The sequence below is a fragment of the Prunus mume genome, linkage group LG4 (genome assembly GCF_029339155.1).
Source record: "Prunus mume cultivar Tortuosa linkage group LG4, ASM2933915v1, whole genome shotgun sequence".
Lineage (NCBI taxonomy): Eukaryota > Viridiplantae > Streptophyta > Magnoliopsida > Rosales > Rosaceae > Prunus > Prunus mume.
The window spans coordinates 1,774,248-1,785,468 of record NC_142701.1 but is presented as its reverse complement, the minus strand read 5'-3'; the positions used below and the strand labels follow the sequence as shown (position 1 = coordinate 1,785,468).

Here is an 11,221-nt window from a genome sequence, read left to right as displayed (position 1 = left end):
TTAGGATTTCTTTTCGGGCCCTCTATTTTATTTATCTTTCTTTATTTTATTATTTGATTCAGAAAAACAAAACCAACATGGCGTTGAAACTGGCAAGGCCTTACGGGCGCCACCCTTTTCCACTCGACGGTACTTGAGTTAGCTTAGAACACCATCTCATTCTGATATTGGTCTTTTTGGTTTTCTGTCTTCCTTGTTTTTCACCTTTAAAAGAAACTCTGTTCGAAGCGTTTCAGAACAGTTGAGGGCCAAGTTTTGTTTCCTAACAAAGAGAAAAAAGAGCATAGAAGCAATGGCGCCCAAAAAGAGGCTGCAAGGTGTTGATGACAAATTGCAGAAGCTTCTGGATGCTAACATGGATGAGGCTCCTGCCAGAAGGCGGGCTCGTGAGGCCTTCAAGGAAATTCAGCTGGGGATTGACCATATTTTGTTCAAGGTATTGTTTTCATATATTCCATTTGAATTTGAATTTTTTGTTTTTGTTTTTGGAAAATGAACTTTCAGGTTGTTTATGGTTCCAGCGAGTAGTAATTTGAGAGATTGCAATTGGGTTTTGTAGTGGGTTGATGATGATTGGCACTGAAACTTTTTAATGGGTTAATGGGAATCGGTGGTTAGTTGAGGAATGAACTATTTTTCACATTGAATTTTCATTGACATAACTTTTTTTTTGTTTAAAAGATTTGCTTCTGAACTGATTTGATTCATTTTTACAGTCCACACAGCCACAAACATATACTCAAATTGGCTATGCATACTATTTTTCTTTGGTTTTTGGTGTTATATAGTATTCATTCTTGCTGTCTTTTAATTACACTCTTGGAATATTTTCTCAGTAATATTTATTGTTTTATGTTTGGTTGCGTTGCAGACACCCACAGATGGATTGAAAATAGAGGAGGTAAAAACTCTTTGTTACTGCAATCAACTTACATTTTGATTTTTATTGGTACAAACGGCTTTTGGGTGCGAGAAATGCAGTGGAGTGATATGCCAATCAAGGAATTATATGCCTATGCTGTGTGTTCATCTCTGTGTGTGTGTGTGTGTATCATTTTCTTTGTATTTTAATTTTTAATATTTTGTGCAAACCTGTACGCCATTCTTATCTGCAAAATCTTGTTTCTCATTTATCTTATATTGGTTCAAGATAGTATTCTAGCATCCAACCCAAAACCAGTTCATAATGGGTAGATACCAAGATCTTGTATACTATGGTTCAAAGCTTGACAGTCCTAATGTGGGATGTATACTCTAGACATGCCCCCTCATGTGTGGTGTAGTCAAACATGTGAAAAAACTTATATTAGGTGACGTGGGAGCACGTGTGGTAATTGGGGACTGACATGTGGATGAACTCTAACACTGATAAAATTAGACCATGCAGTATTTATACTCTAACCAGGTCCAGTATGAGAAGGTTTGTTGATCACTCATACATTGATCTATACCCATGGGCAGCTACTAACACTTCTCCTCTGAATTCAATTGTGGCCATTTTAACTATACTTGTAAGCGGTATTGTTTCCTCAAAATTAGCTGTCATGTATCATGCTAGGTTAAGGTGTTCATAAGCATTGGGGCTCACTCGTTAGATTTCCAAAGTTTCTGCTCACTGCTTTTAATATGAACATGGTCTTGGAAAATTCTATTGTGCAGTCATATGAGGTAAACTCCAGGGGATTGAAGATCTTCTGCAAGAGTTGGCTTCCAGAGGCATCTCGCCCCAAAGCAATAGTGTGTTACTGTCATGGTTACGGAGATACTTGCACTTTTTTCTTTGAAGGCATGTAACCTGTCATAAGAGAATAGTGTTGACCAAATTGCGTTGTTAGCCATGCAATGTAGTGGAACCTAATAATTTCATAATTTCTGCAGGAATTGCGAGGAAGTTGGCTTCATACGGATATGGAGTTTTCGCAATGGATTACCCTGGATTTGGTCTTTCAGATGGCCTTCATTGCCATATTCCCAGCTTTGACATTCTTGTAGATGATGTCATTGAGCATTACTCCAATGTCAAAGGTATGCTAGCATAGTTATTAATCTTCCTGTTAGAACTTTCGAATGTGAGAATTGTTGAGCTGAAGGTGAGGATTAGGATATTTAGACAGGAGGCGGATTGCATCTTTGTGCAGTCACTGAGTCAGCTGGCCAACCATCTTGGTGCATCAAACATGCACTGGGTTGGAAGATGAGAAGCATGAACTGAAAAATCTAAGTGCTGGATGAAGTCTTAGTATTATTTTTACCCTGTGGCCATCTTGTCAACCTTACCACCAATATTTGGGACAGTAATGTGATAATCATATAATAGTTAAACAAGGCAGAGTTGGAAACAATTTGTAAACTTTCTAGAAGTAGAGCCTATGGCCTATTTTTAATCCATATTTTTTAGTCTCTGCGTGCTTTCCTTTAGGAATGTTATAGAAGAATGAGGCAAGGAGGTCCTCTTCATTGCCTCTCACTGGTCATAAGAAATCTCAGTTTCCCGATGCTTGAGGTAATGTGGAATTCTTTTGATTTTGGAAGTTTATTTAGCACTTATCAGCGTTTGGAATTTTATGAGGGACCTAGTGTTTAGGTTTCTTCTTGCCTTCCTCCTACTTGCAAGTTTCTCCTGCGGTGGATTGTTAATTAGACCCAGCTTTGGGCTCAAAGTAGTATAAAGGTTATCCTCCTACAATCACTGTCCCATAAAAGAAGATCCTCTCTTCCATAAATGGTTTCGCTCAATTGGAATATAAAAGCCTATAATTGTAGCATCCTGTCCCGTAAGAAGATCCAAAACGTACTTTGAAGTTCCTATCATAGATTGGTCGATCTGTGCTTTATTGTGAATTGGAAAGGAAGTTGGATTGATGAGGATCCAAAGAGTAATGCAATTGTCACTTGGTTACTTGTAGGAGAATAGATGTCTTGACATAACAGTGACAGGAAATAGAACTTTAGAAGGAGAGTATCCATAATGGAAAGTGCTCCCTTTTGCAGTGATGTTGGGATTGAGAGAACTGGCTTGTAGCAACCAAAAGACTGTCAACTACTTTAGGTGATGAACTGTTGATGACAGATACCATCTGCAGTTTTCTCTGTCAGAGGGTGAGTGGAATATTGTGTTTATGTGACTATATTCTTTCCAAAGAGCTAAGACAAAGATTCCACCATAATCTTGTTCTTGACGGAAAGTTCCCCAAAGTGAGCCAACCAAATTTTCCAAGTCTCTTATGAATCCTTTTAGTGACCAGATGAAGCAACTTTGCTGGGGTGTTAACATTTCATTTCATTTCTAATTGATATGTGAAATCATTTTTCCCTCTGATATATATAACCCCAAAAATAAAAGAAGCAAAGTGATGTGGAAATAAATTTTCAAGGGAAGTTTTTCTCTTGACGGACTGTACCTCTTTTGAGCTACTTATTCTTTCTAGTTTGCATCTGGGGTCAGTAATTACACCTCTTGGCTGGGGACGAAGTTTTTTCTTCATCTTTTTCATCCAAACTTATAATCAAGTGAGAGAGACTAAAAGATCTGTACACAATCTGTTGTGTTTAATGTGTGTCTATTCTTTTAACAATAACATAACCAAAATGCCAATCTCGGTTTAATTCTTGATATTTACATAATTCGATTTGTACTGCAGAGAACCCTGAGTTCCATACTCTTCCAAGCTTTCTCTTTGGACAGTCCCTGGGTGGAGCTATAGCATTGAAGGTTCATCTAAAACAACCTAGTGCATGGAATGGCGCAATACTTGTTGCACCAATGTGCAAAGTAAATTCTGCAACTTGACTGTGTTAGCAACAATGTTTTTCTTTGGTTTTTACCTTCTTTTAACAGAAAATTGTATTTTCTCTTTTTTGTTTTTGTAGATTGCAGATGACATGGTTCCACCTTGGGCATTAACACAAATCCTGATTGGTGTGGCTAAGTTCCTTCCAACGAAAAAATTAGTTCCACAAAAGAACCTGGCCGAGGCAGCATTTAAAGACTTGAAGAAAAGAGAAATGGTTTCTCTCTTTTCTTTTCTAAATAATTTAAAGTATTTAAAAGCAATGATGTTCTGGGAAAAGTCATAAACCTTGTTTTCTTTCCTAGAAATCGTGACAATATGAAAACTTTCAAGCCATTGTGGAAGATCTTACGTTTATAAGATGTGTGGTGTCCTTTATGTTATGATTTCATCTGCCATTTCTTTTAGTCTTCTTTTTTAAATTGTCCTTTTCCTGAATGCAGACAGCGTATAATGTTATTGCTTACAAGGATAGACCACGCCTGCAGACTGCTGTGGAAATGCTCCGAACAACTGAAGAGATAGAACGTCAACTGGAAGAGGTATGCCAATTCCATGACTTCTCTTTTATTACAGTCATATTCTGAATCAACTGGACTAACCTCTAAAATTTCTTTGATTGCGTTAAATTCTGTCCAGTCTATTCAGCATGCACCTTTTCCCCTTAATATGTGTTGTCTTGCTGCGTATTTTCTGATACTTTTTCTTTGTTCTTTAAGGCCGTGAACAGTTGAGGCATTTATAGAACTAGATGGTAATTCTTATCGGCTTAATTCACTGATGTTTGGGTTTATCTGAATTTGTGACTTCAACCCAGTACAGTTGGATTGAGTTATAATCCAAAGGATAAAAATGATTTTTATAAGCATCAGATATGACCTACATCTCTAGTGCTTCAGGACTAGTGATATGAAGTGGCAGAAGGCATACATCGTTACCCCACTGATGACGTGTTTTCTTATAAACCTTTTTTTCATATTCTGTTTTTGGAAATCTATATGGTTCAGCATTTGTTTTGTGAGGTTCAGGTTGTGATTTATTTCTTGTAATCTGATGAAGATTTTGCTGTGAGTTTATATTCAGAAATCGTGCTCGCCCTGAAAAGTCAGTTGATTTCAGTATAGTTTAGCACCAGCAGTATCTAGAATTGTAACTTTATTAGGTTACTTATAATGATTATCGTTACAGGTCTCTCTTCCACTATTAATCCTACATGGAGAGGCTGATATTGTAACTGATCCATCTGTAAGTAAGGCCCTGCATGAGAAAGCAAGCAGTTCTGACAAGAAGCTCATCCTTTACATGGATGCGTATCATTCCCTTTTGGAGGGTGAGCCAGATGAAATGATAGTTCGAGTTTTTGGTGACATCATTTCATGGCTCAATGAGCGCAGTGAAAAATTTACGGGCAGCTAACTACTCTGCACATCTGTGGGCACCTGCAATCATGTTCTTCACGTTTGCTTCAGAAAAGGGTAGGGGAACAAAGGGGAAAGGAGCATTGGATTGGATGCGTCTATTGTGATGTACAGATTTTTTTGGTGAATAACATTGGATTAGTGTATGATCTATGGCACACAATTCAAATAAACTTTAGGTTTCAAAGTCTTTCTCTTATTTAACATGAGCTGGGAGGCTGAAGCTTTTGGATGTTGACCCGTTGTAATTTGAGATTTCACAAAGGAACATTTTCTTTTCTTCTTGCTAGATTTCATCTTTCTTCATTCCCATAATGGAAGAATAAAATTATAACTTTTTCTGTAATTTGGTTTAATAAATTTTTTGTCAGCAAAGGTCATTTACATGCTGGACTTCATAGGAGAAAGCCTATGCTAGCCAGCCTTAGAACTGAAATTTCATTTCATCAGAACCTCTACTACAAGTTGTGTTGGAGCCTACAAGAATGAATGACTTGTCCCTTTCTGCTGGAGGAGTGAATTTTAGCCATCCAATTATAATAAGATATAAATTGTCATATTCTTTGTTTGTTGGGTCCACTCATAACAGAACGAATGCTCAGAGAGGAACAAATAAATGCAGTGCAAGTGGGTTGTGAGGAGGTGAACGTTGTTCTTTCTAACTTTGACAAATACCTGGAGGTAGTGCTCTTTTACCTTACCTTCCTTTAATTGCTTCTCTCTCTCTCTTTCCCAGCTTCGTGAAATTGTTGTATTATTGAAGTTCTTTACATTTTCTTTTCCTATTCTTAATTTCAGTGTCGTAAAAAAATAAAATATGAAGCAGCCAGTATTATTTTCTTACTGGGTTTTCTGGTCTTACAACAAAGATGGCCTTCCTTCTTGCTTTTTCCATTCTCAGTTCTCCCTCAAGGTATGGCTTTACCTAAGCTTTTCAATCTTCATGTTCTCCTCCCTACAATTTTTTTGGTCCTCAGCCTTGTATTCTTTTAAATTTGTAGCTTAGTTGATTCATCTAGGCGTCCTTAATTCGTTTATTTGCTGATCTTTAGAAGGAAGGGGAGGGGTATATGGAGTAGTTTGAAATTAGTTGTATTTTGTCCAACATAGAAAATAAGAGTTGACATTTCATAGTTCTATTCTGCTAAAAGAGTTTCTGTGGGTGCCAAATGGGTGTATTCTATTGTAGTTCCATGAATTTACAATTTGGTAAGCGGGCATTGTCTTTCTTGGCCACTAAAATTATGTAATTGTTCTTCTTCCTTTGCCTTTCAGTTGAAAACTTCATTGAATTTGACGTATAATTTGTTATCAAATTCGTCTTCATGATAAATGTGGCAATTCGAGCGTGGCAGCAATATTGTATAAAATCTGGAAAGAGGCATTTCACCAGTTTGAACGTTGAAGTACAAGATAACATGCAACTTCTTTCATAAATAATCTCATGTCATGTGTAGGAACTCTTTATAATTTTCTGAGTTGGGTAGCTTCTCATACAACTACATATTCGTTTCTTGTAGGTTGACTATGCTAAGAAGACTATAAGACATTCGAGTAACTATAAAAGCATCACATTTTCACTCGGAAGTTCTCATACTCAAGTCTTCGGTCAACAGCTTGAGACAATGGGAGTTCAATTACACAGGGAATGGAGTTTTGTAGGAGGTTCAACAGTTACTGTAAGACCAAAACTCGAGAGATCCATTCCACACCGAAAAGGCTCTGGAATATATGTCTCATGTAATCCTTTCGGCCACTTTGAATTCTTTTCAGTCATTTATTATTGATATCATTTTCAATGTTACGTGGCTGATTTAAGGCTTACTAGCTTTAAGTAGGTTTGTAAGTTGTTTCTTATGAAATACCCACATGTAGGAATCAATTTACAAATATTTTCATATGAGCAGAGAATAGTCTGGCTCTATACAGGACGCCCAGTCTTTAATAAAATTCAGATTGTCGATATGCCATGATAATGTGTCGATATCATTGTCGCCAACAACAAAATGTGTCGGCATGTTACCTATGCATTTTTGCCAAAATCGATAAAAATATCAATGCGCATATTGATAGTTCAGTCTTTAATTAAAGACATAACGTCCTGCACAGAGAATCTCTGGACCAGAGAAAGCTGTAACTAGCTTTGACAACTTTGATCAGTTTTGTAAGAATAAACTATATCTGTGAGTGCATATATATGGTTTTCAAATTGACACAATTACAACTACATTGCAAAACACTTGTCTATTTCACAGTTTGTACTTGTAACATTTGGATAGATGGTCCTTTGCATGAAATAAAGGCTCAAAAGAAACTAGAATTCTGTATTGCATGAGGCATAGTATGATGTGATAGCATGGTTTATGGCTTCATGAATTTCGTTGAGAGAATGAATTTTAAGGATTCAGCATAATTTTTATTTATTTTTATATTACGGGGTTTTGCTTATATCCAATTCCTACCTGAATGTTGTGGAGTTAGCCTTTGAGAGTTGCAGACAGTAAGGTTGTTTTAGCTTAACAAATTACCTTCTCATTCTAATGAAAGAGAAAATCTTACCCAGATCCATAACAATAGCATCCGATTTAGTAATTGTTTTGCAGAATAACATACCCAGTTTTTCACCGTATGCTACTGGCTACCAAGCTTCTATAAATGTTTGAAGATCCTTCTCTAATTTATGCTTCTCTATAAGAAGATCACAATAGCCATATCATATGATGATTCTTATGTTTGGTAATTTTAAGAGTTATAATACATCTTTTTTGTTTCTCTAACACGAATGGTTTTTAGTCATTATTTGTTTCATGATCCATTTATCATCTGTTGACCTCTCAGGCTAGTGAGTGATAAAGATTATGGGAGGGCTGGAATATGATCGATAAAGCTAAGTTTACTGTCTTTTTTTTTGTCAGGGTTGGCAAGTTCTCAAATTGCTAGCAGAGTTTTTACTTTGGGAACAACTGCAGTTCTCCCATTTTATGCCCTCATGGTTCTGGCACCTAAAGCTGAACTGGTATGTTCTCCTGTATTTATCCAGTCCTACGACTCTCACACAATGTTGCTATCCATCCTCATTCCAATTTATGCAGGATTATACCCAAAAAAAATCCTTTTTTGGCTCACCCACTAAAGGCACAGAAATTGAGGGGAAGTAGGTATAATTCTGTAAGATTTGCTCAACCTAAATTGATGTACCTAATTCGTTTAGATCACGTAAAATGCAGACAAAAATGTCTTCGGAAAGTAGCATACCATATATTCTGCTCGGAGTTCTCTATGCTTATCTACTATACCTCTCTTGGACTCCTCAGACGCTACGGTTGATTTTTGCAAGTAAATACTGGCTACCTGAGGTGTGTATTAGAATATATAGGTTCAGCAATCTTTTCTCTTAAGTTATGAAAATTTATACAAAATTTTGTTTTCCACCTATGTACTATGTACAGCTGACTGGTATAGCAAAGATGTTCTCCAATGAGATGACATTAGCTTCTGCCTGGATTCATTTGTTGGCTGTCGATCTCTTTGCTGCAAGGTAACTCTCTCTCTCACAGATGCGCACACACACACACACACACAGTTGTAACACTCATTAGTTGTGTTCATTCATGCAGGCAGGTTTTCTGCGATGGTCTTCAAAACCAAATTGAGACTCGGCATTCAGTTTCTCTTTGCCTGTTTTTCTGTCCCATTGGAATTCTTACTCATGTCATTACGAAAGCACTTACTAAAAGTGCTGGAAGCACAAGCGGGCACAAAACACCTTGACAACTAAATTATGCTGAAACAATCAAAGGATTTTTGGGAAGTTGAAAAACAAAATCTTGATATGAATGAAGATTATTATTTTTATGAGCAAACCACCAATATATGTCCTTGTTAATTTAGGTTCGTCATAGAGTTGCCTTGGAGTTCTAATCTACCTCCTACATAACTTCACTCTGTTTTGTTTGTTTTGTTTTTTTTTTCCGACCTGTGTTGTAGGTATTGTACGTGCAGCGTGCTTGCATATTATGAGTATAGGTAGATGACTTTGTTGATTACCGGTTGTATGATATAGTGTTTGTGTAGTGTTTTCAACCTACATTGTATAGGTAGATGACTTTGTTGATTACCCGTATGGTGTTGGAAGTTTATTACTGAAAGAAGGTTCTCTAATTGCAAGTATGTAATCCTAGCTAATTTGAAGAAGGTGTAACTACATTTTTCTATGGCTAAAAGACACTTTTGGTTCATGTAGTTTGTCACTTCAACCACTTTTGACCATGTAGTTTCAATTCCATTAATTTTGACAATATAGTTTCATATTTGTAGCAATTCAAAGACAAATTAGTATTCCTGTCAATTTCTTTGACGATGCAAGGGGCAATTTTGTCAACTCAAAATCATTGAGCATAACAGCTTGTTTGAAACTCCTCTAATTTCATATTAGGGCTTGAAATTGGTCATTTGGATTTTGGGTTCTTCAAAAATTGGGATTTTAGTTGAATTTCGAGCCCTAATATGAAATGGGGAGAATTTCAAACAAGCTTTTACGCTCGAGGGTTTTGGATTGACGAAATTGCCTCTTGCATCGTTAAAGAAATTGACAATAATTCTAATAATTGCTACAAATATGAAACTACAATGGCAAAATTGACGAAATTGAAACTACATGATCAAAAGTGGTTGAATTGCCAAACTACAGGGACTAAAAGTGACATTTAGCCTTTTTCTATAAAAGGTGCGTGGAGCTAAGGATAAATTTGCTTTAGGGTAAATGGATATTTTGGCTTCAGAGCATGGCCTATTTAAGTAACGCCCGACACAGCACGACCCATATCTTTGGACGGGCTAGGACATGCTAATTAGGCCCAATGAGTCGGCCAGGCCGTTTAAAGCCTTTTTATTAAATTATATTTATTTTAGAGAAAAACAATACCTAATATTATTGCATTTATATCTTAAATTCAAGTCTATTTCTTTTCTCTAATAATATATATTAAAATTTAATGTTTTCCTTATATATAAAATAATGATTTTGTTTTTCAAGTTTCAATTTTTTAAAATCCAAACAATAATCTAGTCATTTTCTATTTAAATGCACTTTAAATTAAGTTATTGGCCTCTTTTTTAACAAATAATAAATCTTGTTTGTATATACATAATTGTAAAAAAGATTTAATTGAAGTTGTAAAAAAAATACAAAAAAAATGCAATACATAAGTCAAATTTGGTGTGGGCCCATCTTGGCCCGTTTAGTGGCCCAACACGAGCACGGCTCAGCCCATATAGGCTAGGGCTGTGAGCTCGGGCCGGGATTGATGATTTTCATAAATGAACGGGCCCAACATGGCCCATTTATTAAATGGGCTGAGCCGACCCGACATGGCACGTTTGACACCTCTATTTGAACCTCCCATAATAGGCTTGGGCTAGTGATAGGTTCATAAATATAATTTATTCACCCTTCTTACTTAGTTTTTGTAAGAGAATTGGCTTTATAGGACTTATTACTTTACTTTCTCCATTTTCAGCTTTCCAAAGCACTCAATTAGTTTTCAATGGAAATACAACTTTCTAGTGGAATTTATGTGCAAGGCCAATTGGAGAGTGAAGCTAAGACATTAAATATGCCTTTGTAAGTTTTCTAGAATTTTTAAAGCATCCAATGAAAGTAGTATTTCAAGAAAAGGCCGCTTAAGGTGAAATTCAGAAGCATTTGCATTGCTGTGCCACAAATGATATTTGAAGGCCTTTCCAATTTTTCTTTGAGATGGGCTACATATGGTTAGAAAGATACGACAAAGAGATTGAAGGTCAATATTGTTCTAGAATTTTATGAATGAGGTACGAGCCCAAATCATGCCTACAAGCATACTATAGTGCATTCACTGTCAAATCAGGCCAGTAGATGTGCAATCAAAGAATATCAATCTTTTTTTATGGCTTTCACTGAGAATTGGTAACAAAGCCTAGTCCATTGGAAAGACTATTTTCTGGGCTTCAATTTAATTTGGTCAAAGTCTT

At 36.3% G+C, this 11,221-nt stretch overlaps 2 protein-coding genes across 4 annotated transcripts; both read left to right on the top strand.

The window, feature by feature from the left end:
- On the top strand, positions 1-5,498 carry LOC103342656 (alpha/beta-Hydrolases superfamily protein). Its single transcript, XM_008246291.3, has 9 exons — positions 1-129; positions 237-436; positions 872-901; positions 1,660-1,786; positions 1,879-2,025; positions 3,642-3,772; positions 3,871-4,008; positions 4,235-4,333; positions 4,980-5,498. The coding sequence occupies exons 1-9, from the start codon at positions 78-80 to the stop codon at positions 5,205-5,207; spliced, it is 1,152 nt and encodes a 383-aa protein (XP_008244513.3). The 5' UTR covers positions 1-77; the 3' UTR covers positions 5,208-5,498.
- Positions 5,499-5,632: 134 nt separating this feature from the next.
- LOC103342681 (protein ABA DEFICIENT 4, chloroplastic-like) lies at positions 5,633-9,370 on the top strand. 3 transcript variants are annotated; one of them, XM_008246321.3, is made up of 7 exons: positions 5,710-5,890; positions 6,008-6,122; positions 6,730-6,949; positions 8,125-8,225; positions 8,437-8,565; positions 8,659-8,747; positions 8,827-9,370. In XM_008246321.3, the coding sequence occupies exons 2-7, from the start codon at positions 6,027-6,029 to the stop codon at positions 8,978-8,980; spliced, it is 789 nt and encodes a 262-aa protein (XP_008244543.2). In that variant the 5' UTR covers positions 5,710-5,890; positions 6,008-6,026; the 3' UTR covers positions 8,981-9,370. The 3 variants fall into 3 exon arrangements, with proteins under 3 accessions (XP_088906922.1, XP_008244543.2, XP_088906924.1); XM_089050798.1 differs by lacking the exon at positions 5,710-5,890 and adding an exon at positions 6,485-6,615; XM_089050796.1 differs by lacking the exon at positions 6,008-6,122 and having other exon boundaries at positions 5,633-5,890.
- The last annotated feature ends 1,851 nt before the right edge of the window (positions 9,371-11,221 follow it).